Source organism: Gnatocerus cornutus, chromosome 7, assembly GCF_029298725.1.
Source record: "Gnatocerus cornutus isolate USDA-ARS CGAHR chromosome 7, icGnaCorn1.1, whole genome shotgun sequence".
Classification (NCBI taxonomy): domain Eukaryota; kingdom Metazoa; phylum Arthropoda; class Insecta; order Coleoptera; family Tenebrionidae; genus Gnatocerus; species Gnatocerus cornutus.
This window is the reverse complement of record NC_142239.1, coordinates 19,397,134-19,412,966: the sequence shown is the minus strand read 5'-3', so window position 1 is coordinate 19,412,966 and position 15,833 is coordinate 19,397,134. Positions and strand designations below refer to the sequence as shown.

General features: G+C 41.7%; 5 protein-coding genes and 1 non-coding gene across 6 annotated transcripts; 2 read left to right on the top strand and 4 right to left on the bottom strand.

Annotated features, from left to right (window-relative positions):
• Positions 1-7: 7 nt before the first annotated feature.
• LOC148172178 (DNA fragmentation factor subunit beta-like) lies at positions 8-1,972 on the bottom strand. Its single transcript, XM_088040530.1, has 3 exons — positions 1,889-1,972; positions 1,402-1,839; positions 8-1,248 (listed from the first exon to the last, which is right to left on the bottom strand). Exons 1-3 carry the CDS (start codon positions 1,899-1,901, stop codon positions 686-688), a joined length of 1,014 nt encoding a protein of 337 aa, XP_087896656.1. The 5' UTR covers positions 1,902-1,972; the 3' UTR covers positions 8-685.
• Positions 1,973-2,392: 420 nt separating this feature from the next.
• Positions 2,393-4,294, bottom strand: LOC148172177 (tRNA (guanine(26)-N(2))-dimethyltransferase-like). Its single transcript, XM_088040529.1, has 8 exons — positions 4,136-4,294; positions 3,826-4,089; positions 3,555-3,780; positions 3,359-3,507; positions 3,157-3,313; positions 2,891-3,102; positions 2,538-2,843; positions 2,393-2,489 (listed from the first exon to the last, which is right to left on the bottom strand). Exons 1-8 carry the CDS (start codon positions 4,243-4,245, stop codon positions 2,393-2,395), a joined length of 1,521 nt encoding a protein of 506 aa, XP_087896655.1. The 5' UTR covers positions 4,246-4,294.
• A 565-nt stretch (positions 4,295-4,859) lies between these two features.
• Positions 4,860-5,401, top strand: LOC148172176 (RNA polymerase II transcriptional coactivator-like). Its single transcript, XM_088040390.1, has 2 exons — positions 4,860-5,034; positions 5,086-5,401. Exons 1-2 carry the CDS (start codon positions 4,972-4,974, stop codon positions 5,344-5,346), a joined length of 324 nt encoding a protein of 107 aa, XP_087896516.1. The 5' UTR covers positions 4,860-4,971; the 3' UTR covers positions 5,347-5,401.
• A 31-nt stretch (positions 5,402-5,432) lies between these two features.
• On the bottom strand, positions 5,433-11,589 carry LOC148172174 (Golgi-specific brefeldin A-resistance guanine nucleotide exchange factor 1-like). The gene is made up of 10 exons (XM_088040387.1): positions 11,214-11,589; positions 10,939-11,166; positions 10,196-10,893; positions 9,602-10,144; positions 9,228-9,554; positions 8,966-9,174; positions 8,032-8,916; positions 6,923-7,985; positions 6,000-6,620; positions 5,433-5,953 (listed from the first exon to the last, which is right to left on the bottom strand). Exons 1-10 carry the CDS (start codon positions 11,509-11,511, stop codon positions 5,537-5,539), a joined length of 5,289 nt encoding a protein of 1,762 aa, XP_087896513.1. The 5' UTR covers positions 11,512-11,589; the 3' UTR covers positions 5,433-5,536.
• On the bottom strand, positions 6,654-6,747 carry LOC148172175 (U6atac minor spliceosomal RNA). Its single transcript, XR_015770531.1, has one exon. It is a non-coding gene; the product is annotated as a U6atac minor spliceosomal RNA (small nuclear RNA).
• A 4-nt stretch (positions 11,590-11,593) lies between the features above and the next one.
• Positions 11,594-15,760, top strand: LOC148172173 (ribosome biogenesis protein BMS1 homolog). The gene is made up of 5 exons (XM_088040388.1): positions 11,594-11,711; positions 11,788-11,920; positions 11,965-15,248; positions 15,297-15,458; positions 15,505-15,760. Exons 2-5 carry the CDS (start codon positions 11,869-11,871, stop codon positions 15,688-15,690), a joined length of 3,684 nt encoding a protein of 1,227 aa, XP_087896514.1. The 5' UTR covers positions 11,594-11,711; positions 11,788-11,868; the 3' UTR covers positions 15,691-15,760.
• The last annotated feature ends 73 nt before the right edge of the window (positions 15,761-15,833 follow it).

The following is a 15,833-nucleotide window of genomic DNA, read 5'->3' as shown; positions in this document are numbered from 1 at the left end:
TACAGAGTGTTTCGTAAACATTTATTTCAGGATTACGACAAGAGAGCTAATGGCAGTCATGACTCAGTCGTGATTTTAGATACATCTGATATGATTTATCTACAAACAGTTTAATATAATACTTGGGGATTTGTTACCATCCCGACACAGCCATTTTTGACAGAAAAGCAATACCAACCCACAATCCCCATATCTAATTATTGCATATGAAGCACTCTACCAACAACTAGGCTAATTATTCTAATCTACATTTTATTGGAGCTCTACACTATTTATTGTAGTTAATCACATTACAACTTGATAAGCATTTATGAATAACCACACGACTACATGTCGCTACTTTCCTCTACGTGTGATATATTTAGAAAAATAAAGACTTTGACACGCCCGAGTTCAGTTCAGTGAGTGTATAAGCTCTTCAATTTTTTTAAATATCAGTCTTGAATAATCAATGTATCTGTAGATGCGGTAATAACAGAAATACTACAATAAAGCCTTAATAATTAACATCTTATATTCTACGATTTTTGCCTTTGGGTTCGCATTAGTCGATTTGACTAAAAATTTCTTATTTATACAGGGTTGGTGTCACTACAATAACATAATGAATACAAAAATAAAGTGATTTGTAATTTGGCGCCGGATTAGTGTTGTTGGAAAATAAGCACAGACGTCGCTTTTTCTCTCAGCAGAGTAAATACGGACCAGCTTTTTTCTCGCCATGTACACCTTTATCGTGACATACAATATGTACAAATTTCAAGTTATTTAAAGTAAAGAGATCATTGTATATAGCTTTAACGTCAAGGACTAGATTTCCATCCCCGATGATGGTAAACTCTGCTCGTTTCAGAGCTTTGCTGACTGCAGGAATCACAGAACGACTCCTTTCCACTCCATGGTCCAAATTCCACGTCTGGAAAACGATTCGTCCTTCTTTGCTCGCATAAGGGTTGATTTTATGTTTGGGACTATATAAGCACTCTTCCTTATTCCACCGCCCTTGACAAGTAAATTCCCCTTGTTTATCGCACAAACTTTCAGGGTCTCTTCGATCGAAATAACATCCGTTGTACTTGGCCAATTTCAGTTTGTCTTGGAGCTCCGAAACGAGACTGTGTAAACGTACCCGAGGAATATCCGAATCCTTCAACAATTCTTCTCGGGTTTTGTAGAAATAGGTTCGAATCCGGTCCTGCGCCCTCCTAAACATATAGTCCTCTTTGGTTTTTGCATTGGTGTCAAGCCCTGGATGAGCGCAACATTTGTAATGTGTGTGTGGAGGGGGACGTACCAGGAGCGCGTTCTTGCGTCAGGTGATGCAAAATCACGCCCCAGGACGCGATTCTGGTTGGTTTAATGAGGGCGGGTCTTTTGACCATGAGTGAGAGTTTGACTTACCTTCAAACCATTCGGGGTGATCACACTTGAGACTGTATTTTGCCTTGTCCCCATCGATTCCACGCAACATTTCTGCCAACTTGAACACTTTGCTCTTCATTTTCTCGGTGAAAAACTCTTGAACTTTCTCCCCAGCTGTTAAATACTCCTCGTTCACTTCTCTTATTGTCTTGTACAACATTTCCGCGTCAGTTAATGCCGTCTCGCCCTGCTTCACCCAAACTAGAAGAGTCTGCGCTGGCAACGTCTGGAAATATTCGTCATTCTCCACCAGAGTACCGTCCTGAGTCTGCAGAAAAATCTCATCAGCGTCCAACTGGAGTTTAAACTTTTCTACAGTTTTCTTCTTTAAATCGTCAAGACTCTTTGCAGCGATGCCCAAGCGTGATTTTCGATCGGCGTCTGTTACCTTAAATCCTTTCGTGGAAGTCATCAGGTCTGAAACTAAAAAGTTGCTTCATTCGGAAATCATAACAATGAAATGCACCTTTCATACGCATGCAACCAGCACGACGTCTCAACCCCAACTGAGGTTTTCCTGGTTGCAGCCTGCACTTAAATGCAGACAACTTCAAAAAAAATAACGCAACTAGGCCAATGTCAGTGTCAATTTCCCTTTCCCACTTTCTGATTTGGTGACCGAATGCGCATGTCGTGTGACCTGAATAGCGTTTTGCTCACATTCATTTGATAATCACAGAATAAAGGAACACTTTTAATTAAAACCGCACAATTACACAACTTAATTTTATCTGTAAATCGTGGCTTTTGCACAAAATTCTTTATCTTGGACACAGTTCAAACATTATAACAGAAAAGTCCCCAAATCAATATATGTCACGTGATTTGCAACTGTCACTTTTGAAATTTGAATGAGTCGCATAAGCGCCAGATTTGGTTTATTTATTGACTTTTAATCAAATATCCAATTATGGCGATGAAAATGGGGAAATTGAGATTGACGAGTCTCAATTTTATCAATAACATCATATTAGGGGTCGTTATTTTCTGTTACATTCTCATTAGAATTCTCTCTCTTCCTTTTGCCTTGATTTTTTTTCCTCTTTTCCATTTTCACGTCACCGACCCTAAAAAATTGGCATAAATTCATCTCTTTTCCCTTGAAGAATCTTTACATTGCCGTTGCTCTGGTTCCAGGCCCCCAATTCGGCAGAGGATTCTGTTGAAACCTCAAAAACCCCATTTTTTTGGATTCTGGGTTTGCATCAGGATGGTACTCAAACGAGCATTGCGACTCAATTTTTTTCTCCAGGATATTAGTTCCAGGGCTATTTACTTTTATCCTCTTTTTACTGACGGGATGTTGGATCTCCCATGTCTTCATTATGTCCCACAGCAGCTTCGTTGGGGCGTTTGTTTTTATAGACGTCTTATTCATGTGGGTGTAGGACACTTTGTAGCCGGAATTTAAAATAGCGGATCTGGGAGAATTTTGAAGAGAATTTTTCCGGCATACTCATATTATTACCTCACAGCAACCATCGATGGAGTTTCCACATGTAGAGTTCCACACAGTTGCTCCAGCGTGTAATACAGCGGTGAATCTGGTAACTCTTCATTGATCATACTAAGAACACCCTGTATACGCTTGAATGTGGTCAGTCCCTCTGGAACTCGAGTTTGTAATTTTTTTATGAATTCGGGGTCGTGTATGGGGGCGTTCCAAATCGGACCACCAATCTAAAACATGCACGTGTGTTGGTACTAATTTTTGGGTTACATGTTGGGTTTTACGTGGTATGGATGATCGCAGTGTGGGCAGCTGCCACTAACATTTTGTGTTGGTAACCCGTATTTAATCTGATTGTTTTTTTCGTTGAATTTTGTCGTTCCCAGAGGTTGAAGGAGGTAACTTCCGCATCCCGTGCAGTGGTAAACCATGGATAACTTGCTAAAAGAAAAGTTAATTTAAAAGAAAATTGTGTTGCACGAGTACCTTAAGGTGTGTTTACACTTTTTGGCGCTGGTAAAAACTCTTACAAACACTCTGATATAGAAATCCGCCGATAAAGACAACAGAGGGACTATAAAGCGGCTATAACGATTCGCATGAGCTTCTATACATTGCAACAATAGGCGCAACGCCTGAAAATTACACAAATTAATGAGAAATAACGCAATTTTCAACAAACCATTTCATGACAAGCTTTAATTTTCAATGAGATCGCTCCATATTTACTATAACATGTCTCGGGAGAATTTCCTGCCAGTACCGCCATATCCGTTGCGGTAACTAAAAGGAGCCCCCCTTCCTTAACAGCCTGAACTGCCGAGTCTAGAAATATAGAAGGACAACCATATGGGTCCAAATCGATGGCATCAAACCGGCGCTCTCTCCGGCATTTGTACATGAGCATGCTAAAAAAGGAGTTGCGTATTTTCAACGACTGTTTATCCACCTACGTGGCGTCATCGTGACTGGGGACCACTAAATTTTCCACTCCGTTATCTCGAAGGTTCCGCTTGATGTCTTCGACCGCTTTAACAGAGATGTCATTAGCAACGATTTCTCTGACTCCTTTTACTTCTTTAGCATAGCGAATGCTGCGCAAACCTGTGGCTGACAGGGCTTCCAGGATTGAAATGCCACTTGCTTGAGTAGTTTTAGGTTCATCCAGTTGATTTCCATGCAAATACTCTTCAGCAAAAGTGCTCAGGACTGTAATACTAAAATTTGGGGTTTATATTTAAATTTTAAGACTGGAAATTTCACCTCAAATCGCGATTGAACTCTTGGACGGGGTTGTAAAAAACGCTTCCTTGGGTTTTGATTGTTGCTAGACCTTCTCGGATTTCCTGGATTTCTTGTTTTTCGTCTTCCATATTTCTTGCAGAATTTGAGGTTATTGTGTCTAAAACGGTCTAAAGATAGGACAGGTCTCTTGACGTATGTCGTAACTTGACAAAGTTTTCACATCTTACACTTGACGCGGGAAATACAAATGTTCAATTTTTCATTTGAATTTTCTCGAAAAATTTTGTAGGTGGCGAGGAACTGATACTAGAAATGGATGCCGAAATACCAAGTGATGCTCTGTGCGCAGTTTCGTGTTGATTTGAAAACTTTTGTGTTTTTCGCCAAAAAAAGTTCAAAGGGGTTAATTCATGGATTTTTGGCGATTTCGACAAAAAATTAAATTTCTTTAAGACCAACTTTTTCTATCAATTTGGACCTCAGGAACAAGAATCTGGTGTCGCTTTTTTGATTCGACGCTCCGTTAATTTTTTATTAATTTTTAAATTTTTTATTTGATATGAATTTTTCGATGAAAATTAAAGCAAAAAAATACTCTTTTTATCAATTTAGTCCTCAGGAAAAAGAATCTAAAGTCTGATTTGACATCCTCATCTTGGTTATTGCTTTATTTAATATTTAAAATTACCCTGTCTAATGATAGGACAGGTCTCTTGACGCATGTCATAACTTGACTATGTGTTGCGTTGCATTTAGTTACGAAAAGTTTATAAGGTTGGTAGCAGATTTTAAAATTCGTTTTGTGTTGAAAGTTGAGGTTGAAAGTGTGTCTGCTCTTTACGTTTTGTTGAAAAATGCCGAAAAGTAAGCCTAGAAAAAAAGCAGAATCATCCGATTCTGATTCTGGCCCCGACGACGTAAGTTTTTATTCAAAGTGTGTCGCTCTCTAACCTCACTTTTTGTTGCAGAGGGGCCCAGCAAAAAAGTCAAAGATGCAACCGCCTAAAGGCAATGGAGATGGCGATGAGAATTCTTGGGATTTGGGGAAAAACCGTTTTGTTAAATTAACAGAGTTTAAGGGGAAATGGTATGTGAATATAAGAGAATTTTATAACGCCGATGGAGAGCTGCGGCCCGGGAAAAAAGGAATCATGTTGACCATGGAGCAGTGGCAAAAGTTCAAGGAAGTCGTACCAGAGCTAGAAGATGCCATCAAAAGAAATGTTTAATTCATTTGTTGTTTCATCAATTATTACTTTGTGTCATTAAACACGTTCATTGCTAGATTATTGTTTTATTAATAATAGAACTAACAACCGAGTAAAAATATATTTTGATATAATACGGAGAGGGCGCTAAACAACAAAAACAATTATTTACATAAATAGAATAAAATGTACACATTTGCTAGTCTAACAATTACACATCACTTGATTTAATGTCATTGTTTGTACATGTTGGAATGGTGAAATTGGCCTGTTCTGTCCCGAAAAGAATCTCGGATCCTGGAGGAATAAATTCGCCCCCTGAATCGCTACTAAAATAATTAGACGACTGAAAAACATTCGTGTTGTTATTAGGAACGTCCCCTTCGACTAGATCGTTATTTTTATTCATATCCAACATTGAGTTTTCACTGGGGGCCTCCACATTATTATAAGGATTACCAACGTACTCGGAATATAAAGAAACCGGACTGTTGTATAGAACGGGAAACGTGTGAGATTGGTTTTTAGAGTACAAATACGGCATTCCCGGTTGTAAAGTTGGCTGCAAGAATGGAGGTGGGGGCGGTGGTACGTTTTGAGGCGTTGGGTTAATCGGAGTTGACACCATCTTAAAAAAAGAACAGTAGCACCCCTAGTGATTAAGTGATACCAACCTGTCCCAAATGCGAGAACAAGGGGGATGAAACCTGCTGCTGATTCGGCGGAGGCTGAAGGATAATCGACCTCGTTGCGTTCTCTATATTGTGTTGTACGACTTCTGGAGGTTCCGTTGGAGGCACCGCTCCCTTTTTCTCTTTCTCCTCGATCTCTTTGAACAGTTCGTCTTTCATTCGCGGTAAAAAAATGTTGATTCGGTTCCACGTCGCTCCCCAAAGAGGACCTTTACCATCTGGTCCATCGAAAACTCTCGCCGAGTCCATCACCAACAGCATGTTCTTTAGAGACTCTGGAATGGCTTCGTACAAGAGATCGCTTTTCTCGGCGTGCATGTATTTGTCGGTAAAGTCCAGAATGATCAACCACAAATTGGAGAAAGTCGGGAGAGACAGCAAAGGGGTGAGGTGGTGGAGGAAAACTTTGGAGAGGACAGTGGCGGCACGCATTCGGGTCTCCTCCATTGCGACGGGGTCTTTGGGGTCGATGTTGGTGAGCAAGTGGGCTAAAAGGGGGAAGAGAACACGATGGAAGCACGCCTCCCATTCGGGGCCCGTCAAAGTTTGGAGGTCGTGAACCAAGAGGGCGCGTTGCAAATATGTGATGGCACTCATCCGAATCTGAAAAAGAATATAAACCATATAAATACGTTCAAAAAAATGTGGTTGAGTTGTGCGATTCTCAACCGTATTTGTGTTTCCATCCTTGTCTAGGGGAGTGCTAACCGTCTCTCCTTTCATACTACACGTTTTACAACTCCTCACCCCATGTATAAGTACTTAACCACTCGCATCATATACTAGTGAGATATAATATTGAATTCTCGATTCTCATTGGTCCGTTTTATTTTAACCTTGACTCTCGACAGTTATTTGTGTAACAAGAGTACGAATTTTGTTAATTTCTCTAAATGATAACTCACCTCTCTCCGAACATCACAGCACAACCTAGCAATCCCCTGCAATAGTGGACACCATCCCTGCGTCCACAGGGACGTTTCCTTTGCCAAAGCACCACCTTCTTCCGCCCACCATTTGAATATTTGCGCAGTTCTCGTATGCAATGTGTGCATTAAATCCAGCAACTGTATAGAAATCTGATGATACCCACTGGGCAATTCTTCCTCATCACTGTCCTCCTCCAAACTACTCGTGGGACTTTTCCTGTAATTCTCAGCGCCTTTCCTCGTTCCTCGTTCTCTCCCCACTTTTAGTTTCTTATTTCTCTTACTTCCATGTAAGCTCGCTTCCACGAACGTACGAATACAATGAACGCAGTCGTCAAAATTATACGGTGTAATATGAGCTACATCCCTCACCAAAAACGCTAAACTTTCACAACATTTAATTAGACTGCTAGGATCATGGGGACCTAAATTCCTCTCCAACGCTAAACTGTACTGACTAGGAGGAACAGTTCTGCCAACCACCGGTTGGATCTCCCCTTCATTCCCAACTAAAATCCAGCCTCCAGTATTGGGACTTCCTGGAGAAAACTGGGAACTCGATCGATTAGCAGCATGCCTCGGACTTTTACTGAGCTCAGAATCTGAAGTATAGCCGCGATCGGTGGCCGTCTCTTCGTCTGAACCTGGAGGACCTTCACCGTCAGACTTGGTGCCTTGATCATCAGCGACGGGTTTGGGGGAAGCAGCCCCAGCCCCCACACACTCCAACAGAGTGAAAATTATCGTCCAATCAGTCTCTGTGTGAATGTTTTGAGCCGACGTTTTGAGGAGTTCGTAGAGACCGAAGGAAATCTGCCGTGATATTCTACAAAGAGTGCTGCTTTTAAGCAGGAGGAGCATTTGGAGGGACTTGAGAACGATGGGACTCATGTCTTCGTTCCGCATGAGACGAATGGCGATGCGAAGGAGACCAATGACAGAGCGTTCGAGGAGAAATTGATAGTCGAAGACGGAAGCGTTCATTACGAGAGTGTAGATGTGGTCGCGGACGGTTTGCCAGATGGTCATGACACGATCTCTAAAAACGAGAAATTGTTTTATTGAATTATCAAGACAATCCTCACCGATTCTGAATGACGATCTTGATCAGCAGTTCTAAATAGAAGACAGCCACATTCTCGCTGTAATTGTATCCCAAACTTTTCTGCACGTCTGGTCCTCTGCACAACTCAACCAACGCTTTCACCATTTCTTTCAGCGCTTCTTCGTGCAGAAACTTCGTGTCGGTCAGCACCAAATCTAGATTACATTCTTTGATCGTTTCTTTTGCAACGTCAATGTGTTGTTGCTCTTCCGCTGTCGGTACTTTTGATAAATTCTCGCTAGAAACCATGTAGGAATACAAAGAACTAAAGAGGCCAGTATCCTGTTTCTGCAAATTTTCCACTTCTTCATAAACCAAAACAATTCTGCCGCTACTGTCTATAAAGTCTTCAGCTTCAATGTAACTCTTTGGCAGCAGCCCAAGACTATACAGAGACAAGATTAGATCAAACAAATTCCTCCAACCCTCTCTGATGTTGTCTCCATGTTGGTGGCATAAATCAGTGACGCATTTTAGAGCCAACCTCGCTTTGATGTTCGCCCCGAACGCAATAGTGCCGTTATTTGGTCTTTGTGAGTTATGCAGAGTGGTGAACTTTGACAGAGTCTGCACGAGCATGTCTAGATTTTTAGTCATGCCGAAATGCGACGATATAAAAGCGCACTTTTGAAACCCAGTCAACGCTTTTTTGTAAATCTGTTGTTCTTCAGATTTATCAAAAACGAAAGACAGGGCCGCCACAATCGGAGCCCAAATTAGAGAGAAGAGCTCAGGGTCGTACTGGCCACTTGTGACGTGGTAGTAGAGACCGTCTTTAGAGGAGCCTTTCCGAAGAAGAACTTTCCAAAGGTAGTTTTCCCGGACGAGGCCAGTCTGTTCCGCTGGCATCACAATTTCATCACTCCTGCCAACAGAACAAAGTCAACGAGAGTTAAATAATAATAATCACGTACTTGATCGCGTTGTAGATCTCGTCCAACATGTCTTCCTCAAAGTCTTTTCCGCCGTTAACTGTTGAAAGATTCTTCTTGAACCCGGACAGCGTCATCGGGACGGTTTGTTTCTTGGCGTTTTGATTATGTTGATCTACGTTCAAGATGATGATGGCGTAGGCTAGAGTGAAAGCGGCGTCCACGTTGGCGAAGGGCTCGCCATTGCTTGTCTGAAAACACATTTTCTTTAAGAATCTAAGAGGTTTTAGAACAGGGTTCGTACATGCCAGTGCTCGGCAAAGTGCTCCAAGAGATGGGAAATTATGGGGGCTTCCCCCGGTAACCTGAAAGTTTCCAAGTAGTATCTAAGAGCCTCATCTATTCTGGTGCCCGCGAAATCAAAAGTCTTCAAGAAAGCGTCCAATATTGCGACGTTACTTCTGTTTCCGATGAATTCACCGATCATTTTTTTATCCAAGCCTGTGTTCTCTTTGAGAAAAAGTGCGATTTCAAACGGGTCCAACTCTTGAGATAAAACGCCGTGTTCTTGAAGAAACTGGATTCCTTTTTTGGGCTTGTGATTAAAATGCTCCGTGCCTGTCGGCAACCACTGGAAGAACTCGAATTCAAAGAGAGAAATATTAAATAACAAATTACTTTTTTGATGTTTTTCCTTGCCATTAGTTCGTCTTTACTGGGAACGTGCTCAGAGACCTTCTGCCTAGTACTTTTCCCTATGATACTATTAATGGTCTCAATGGTTTCTCCGTTTTCGACTTTCGCCACTTCTTCCTCTTCGCTCTTGACATCCCGACAGTGTTCTTCTATACTTTCGATCACTGTTAAGAGAGCATCTAGCGACAACATGTGAGTGTGGTAAACTCCGGAAGTCGCAGAAAATGCGTTTTTAGCCAACAACTTTGTTAAATCTTCATACAGATTTGTACAATACATGTTACAATCGTAGTTCAAGTAGAGTTCGGTAACGAGCCCCGGGATGCGCCACAACTGTAGTATGTTATCAAGAGCGATTTCTTTGTGCTCGTAAGAGATCTTCCCCGAGTCCGTCAAGATAATGTCGATGAGTTTGGTCAAATAAAACTCAAGCTGGAACTTGAGGTGGGCCCGCAACGACTCAAACATCAAGAAACAGACTTGCAAATCTGCTGCAAATACTGACAACCTCTCAGAAGTCAACAGCTAAAAAAGAAACAGTTAGAAAAAGGTGCACCGTCTTGAAAACCAACGAACCGAAAATAGATTCCGACACAAGTCGTTCTTGACCAAAGTCATCAAGTGCGAGTATTTCCCTATGCTGTCGGCACCGACTTCAAAAGCGACAGTCAATAAAGTGAGTCCCAAATGGATCATAACTTCCGTGTTTTGTTTATCTAACGGATTACAAAGACTGATTAAAAACCGGAACAGTTCCCGGACGCATGCTAACCCATACGGCACCAGAATAGTTTCTTCTTGCATCTGTTGGGTAAATCTAATTCCTCTTTGGTTGACATACTCTTGAGTCTCGTCTTCAGGTACAGTCTCTACTTCTTCTTGAGGGTCTGAGGTGACTTGTTCTGGAGTGGCCGGTTCTACGTTAATTTGGATGTTCTCCGCGGGTTCTGATGGCTCTGTGGTCGCAGCTTCAGGTGTATTTTGCGATATGGAACCTTGCATGTCGACTATATTTCCTGCAGGAGTTAGAGGAGTCGTTGATAGATGGTTAGTGCGGGTATTTTGGGGCTTTAATGTGGTCGGAGGAGTGTGGGTGTCTTCGCGACTGTTGAGACGAAACGACTTCTTTCTTTTCGTTCTGGTTTGCTCGATGGCCCCCGCTCGCATTTTAAACTGTTTGACGGCGTACGAGTCTTCGGAAAATTGAGGAAGACGCATGAAAACCAACTGGACCATGTCTTTCAGGTAGTATTCGGCAGTGCGTCGCAATAACTCTAAAAATCTCTTTTAGTTCTGGCACAACTAGAGGAAAAACTAACCATTTAGACGCGTTTCAAAACAGATTCTGAAACACGACAACATGATTTCACACAAACTCTCATTGGTGAGAGTGGCTCCTTCTGGAGCCAAAGTCAGTGTTCTCAACACCTGAAGGATTCTCATCAACACAACTCCATCTGAAGACTGATCAGTGCCTACAAACCGCGCGTGGGTTACAGCATCTGCTATGCTGTGGACAGTGGTAGGAACGCTACTATGCGTGGGATCTAGAAAAAGACACTAAAAAACGACTCTTGAGTCCAAGGGGGCCCACCTATCAATCCATAAGATAAGAACTTGTTGACGGCTGATAAAGCCAAGCTTGTGACTGGTCCGGTGGTTTCTTCCGATCGAATCACTTCCAGAAAGGGCGACAAGAACACGCTCGGTTGTACTAACCTTAAATCATCAATTTTATTGAGGATTTCTTTGAGTTCTTGGAAATTTTTCATAAGGGAATCGTCGTCATCTTGATGGGAATGCGACGACCACCGAGCCCCACGACGCATTGCGGTCATCAAGGTGCACATTTCGCCCCTTACGACGAAGATTCCGTTGCCCGGGAGAGACATTTTCGGTATTTTTATAGCCAAAAAAGTATTTCAAGTGTTTACATCCTTCTCAACACGTCAACTTTCCAACACATCAAATTTGACGTTTGACAGACAGTGGTACCACTATGTGAGGTTAAAAACACCAAAACACGAGAAAGCTTAAATTTGCACGGAAAAACTAAATAATCAACGAGTTTTTAAACATTTTCAGAGAAAAGGTGAGTTTTTAACAAGTACTTGTACGCATCAAGAGCCTTCAACACTTTCAACAAAAGAAACTGGTGTTTTTTCTAGGAATTTTTTTGTGACAGTTATAGGTTATATAACCTCAAAAACGCATGTGTTGATGTTTGCTGTGATTTTTCCTTTTTAACTATGGATAGTGTCGAAGGAAATGACAAAAAGTCTCACCGCGAGCGCCATGCAGGTCAGTTTATTCAATTTTAATTGTATTCTAATCCTCTTGAATAGGTCGTAAAGCCAAGAAGAAAAAAGACAAGACAAACCCTTTCGAAGAAGCCTCCGATAAACAGCGCAACCCCAAAGCTTTTGCTTTCAATTCCGCCGTGCGAGCAGAGCGCAAATTTCGCCGAAGACAAGACATTGATACTAAGAAACAGCATATTCCTTTAGTTGACAGGGCCCCCCTTGAACCACCCCCTATCCTCGTGGCTGTTGTTGGTCCCCCGAAAGTGGGCAAGAGTACTCTTATCAATAATTTAATCAAACTCTTTACCAAGTCGCCTCTTGTGGAAATGAAGGGCCCCGTCACAATAGTCACAGGGAAGAAGCGCCGGATCACATTCATTGAATGCAACAATGATATCAGTAGCATGATTGATCTCGCAAAGATTGCAGATTTGGTACTTTTGTTGTGCGACGCGAGTTTTGGCTTTGAGATGGAAGTTTTCGAGTTTTTGAACATTTGTCAGGTTCATGGAATGCCCAAAATCATGGGAGTTTTAACCCATTTGGATATGATTAAAAACGCAAAGACTTTAAAGAACACGAAGAAGATTCTCAAGCATCGCTTCTGGACAGAGGTGTATCAAGGGGCGAAGCTTTTTTACTTATCAGGAATCATTCACGACGAGTATTTACGCAACGAGATCAAAAACTTGGGGCGTTTTATCTCAGTCATGAAATTTCGCCCCCTTACTTGGAGGACCACCCACGGCTATTTACTAGGGGATAGATATGAAGATTTGACCAACCAAGAATTAATCCGCAAGAACCCGAAATGTGACCGGAAGATCTCTTTATATGGATATGTACGTGGGGTCCCCATAAAAAAAGAGAGTTACATCCACGTTGCTGGCTTGGGTGATGTAAAAATACACGACATTTCATTTTTGCCGGATCCTTGCCCTTTACCTGAGCAAATAAAAAAGAGAGCTTTGATGGAGAAGGAAAAATTTATTTACGCCCCTTTTTCAGGAGTCGGGGGCATCGTTTATGACAAAGACGCTGTGTATGTAGATTTAGGGGGCTCCCACAGCCACAACAAAAAGGCCGAAAATGAGGATAACATTGTCACTAATTTGATCGACAGCAAGAAAACTTTGGACGTAAAAATGGCTCATTCCAAAATTCAGATTTTCTCAGGAGGGAAAGAAATCACTGCGGAGGAGTTTGAAGAAGGCGGCGAAAGCGAAGAGACAAATGAGAAGCAGTTGTATGAAAAAACAAGGGAAGAGGGAGATTTAGAAGGGGAATTAAACGAGTTGCGAAGAAAAACCGTCCAGTTTGAAGAGGAGAAAGTTGAGGATTCTGGAAGGGTGAGGCGGAAGGTGGTTTTTGAAACTGGGGATGATGAACTGGAAAAGGTTTTAAACAATGAAGATGATGACGATGAGGAGGAGAACGAGTGGAGTTATGATTCGTTTGAGGAAGATGACGACGACAGTATAAAAGATCCAGATTTTGAACCCGATACTCCTCGAATAAAACCAACGAAGAACAAAGAAGATGAAGATGAAGAAATTATAGTTTTGACTTTACCAGAGACCAAATCCAACGGAACCAAAACAACTCACTCCAAAGTCAGTGAGATACTCAAAAAACTGGACAAAAGTGAGCCGAAAAAGGTTATAGAGGTAATGGACTATGAAACAGACTCCGATGATTCTGATCAAGAGGAAGAAATTGTGCTCAGAGATGTTATCAGTGAGAAAAATGCTTCGGACGAAGAATCAAATCTGCCAGAAGATGAGCAAACTGAATCAGGAGACGACGAAAAAAGTGACGAGGATTCAAACGACGACGCTGTTAAATGGAAAGAGAATTTAGCCGCAAAAGCAAAAACGGCCTTCTTAGAACGCCAGAACGCCACCCAAAACTTGATGAAACTAGTTTACGGCGTCTTTGACGTAAAAAGTCAAGAAGACACTCTCGATGACCAAGCAGAAGACGAAGAAACCGTCGGTGGTCTCTTCAAAAAAGTGTCCCAAGCTCAACAGAAACTCAAACTGGACAAAGACACCATGAACCTCCCTGAAAGCTCGTTGATCCTCCCTTGGAACGGCTCCACGAAAAACTGGCTCGATGAACAGAACAAAATTTTGATCTGTAACTGTTTCGTGACCGGAAAATGGAAAAACTCAGAAGATGCAAACGAACTGTTAAAATTAGATGACGCTGAATTAAGTGATTCGGGCTCTGAAGTGTTTGGAGATTTTGAAGACTTGGAGACGGGGGAAAAACATGCTGTCCCGAAACGTAAGATTGACGAAGATGCAAAAACCGACAGAGAAGCACTAGCGGAGAAGAAGCGGAAATTGAAAGAAAAGTTCGACGAAGAGTACGATAACACGGAGAAAACGTATTACGACGATTTGAAGCAAAGCGCAGAGCAACAAGCTCAGTTGAATAAAACTGTTTTTGAGAACATGCCGGATGATGTTCGGGTGCAGATTGAGGGTTTCCGGCCTGGGATGTATGTTAGAATTGAAATGCAAGGTGTCCCTGCGGAATTTGTGACTAATTTCGATCCTACATACCCTCTTTTGGTTGGGGTGCTGAACATGGGCGAAGAAAACGTCGGTTATGTCAATGTTAAGCTCAAGAAGCATCGATGGTACACTAAAATACTAAAAACTAAAGACCCTTTGGTCATTTCTTTGGGATGGAGGAGGTTTCAAACAATTCCTTTGTACTCAAAACTAGAAGACGATTTAAAGTTTCGCTATTTGAAGTACACCCCGGAACATTTAGCTTGTAACGCGCATTTCTGGGGGCCCATAACTCCCCAAGGTAGCGGTTTCTTGGCGTTGCAATCGGTGGAATCGAATCCGGAGGTTTTGAGGAAGCAAGGATTCCGGATTGCTGCAACTGGCGTCGTCCAAGAACTCGACAAATCAACTCAGATAATGAAGAAGCTTAAACTGGTTGGTTATCCTCTGAAAATTTACAAGAAAACTGCGTTTATTAAAGGAATGTTCAACAGCGCTCTGGAAGTGGCGCGCTTCGAAGGGGCTCGCATTAAAACAGTCTCTGGAATAAGGGGGCAAATTAAAAAGGCTGTGAATAAACCCGAAGGATGTTTTAGGGCGACTTTTGAAGATAAAATCATGTTGAGTGACATTGTTTTTTGTCGGACGTGGTATAAGGTTGATGTGCCCCAATTCTACAATCCGGTGACCACACTTCTGTTGCCACAAGACCTGAAAAATTCATGGAAGGGTGTTAGAACAACCGGAGAACTCAAGAGGGAACGAGGAATTCAAAAACTGCCTCAACTAGATAGTTTATACACGGTATTACGGAAACCCACTGTAATTTTGGTTTTTATTGTGATTTTTTAGGCAATCGAACGGAAACCGAAACCATTTAAACCTCTCGTTATTCCCAGCAAGTTACAAAAGGCTTTGCCCTACAAAGATAAGCCTAAACATGGAGTTAAATCGGCGGAGAAGAAGAAGAGCATAAATAGAGTCGCTGTGATTCGAGAACCTCATGAACAAAAGGTCGTAGTTTTCTCAATTTTCGTCTTTTTTTATTCTTTTTTTGCAGGTTTCAAACATGATGAAAATGGTTAAAGCTAATTACGAGCATAAACAAGAAAAACTTGGACGGGAAACGAAGGAAAGGCTGGAAAAACACAGAGAGATGGTGGCAGCGCAACAGAGTTTGAAAGAGCGCAAGTTAAAACAGAAGAAAAAAGAAGTGTTCAGAGCGAGAAGTAAAGCGCAAAAGTGAAACTCGCTAATGTTATCAATTATTATAAATAAATAAAAGAGTTTTTACCTTTTACGAAATGCCTTTTTGTGAGAAAATGTGATTTAATAATCATAATAGTCATGAATGTGTTGACTTTTTTCGGTCCCGTCATTGGACGTCAT

Coding starts and splice junctions, on each gene's coding strand:
- LOC148172178 (XM_088040530.1), bottom strand. Junction 1,249..1,401: donor TCACCCCGAATGGTTTGAAG/GTAAGTCAAACT, acceptor GCGCTCATCCAG/GGCTTGACACCAATGCAAAA.
- LOC148172177 (XM_088040529.1), bottom strand. CDS start 4,245: ATGGAAGACGAAAAACAAGAAATCCAGGAAATCCGAGAAGGTCTAGCA. Junction 3,314..3,358: donor AAGTGTAAACACACCTTAAG/GTACTCGTGCAA, acceptor CTTTTCTTTTAG/CAAGTTATCCATGGTTTACC. Junction 2,490..2,537: donor GGAACCAGAGCAACGGCAAT/GTAAAGATTCTT, acceptor CCAATTTTTTAG/GGTCGGTGACGTGAAAATGG.
- LOC148172176 (XM_088040390.1), top strand. CDS start 4,972: ATGCCGAAAAGTAAGCCTAGAAAAAAAGCAGAATCATCCGATTCTGAT. Junction 5,035..5,085: donor CTGATTCTGGCCCCGACGAC/GTAAGTTTTTAT, acceptor TTTTTGTTGCAG/AGGGGCCCAGCAAAAAAGTC.
- LOC148172174 (XM_088040387.1), bottom strand. CDS start 11,511: ATGTCTCTCCCGGGCAACGGAATCTTCGTCGTAAGGGGCGAAATGTGC. Junction 10,894..10,938: donor TTTTGAAACGCGTCTAAATG/GTTAGTTTTTCC, acceptor AGAGATTTTTAG/AGTTATTGCGACGCACTGCC. Junction 9,555..9,601: donor CAAGGAAAAACATCAAAAAA/GTAATTTGTTAT, acceptor GAGTTCTTCCAG/TGGTTGCCGACAGGCACGGA.
- LOC148172173 (XM_088040388.1), top strand. CDS start 11,869: ATGGATAGTGTCGAAGGAAATGACAAAAAGTCTCACCGCGAGCGCCAT. Junction 11,921..11,964: donor TCACCGCGAGCGCCATGCAG/GTCAGTTTATTC, acceptor CCTCTTGAATAG/GTCGTAAAGCCAAGAAGAAA. Junction 15,249..15,296: donor AACTAGATAGTTTATACACG/GTATTACGGAAA, acceptor GTGATTTTTTAG/GCAATCGAACGGAAACCGAA.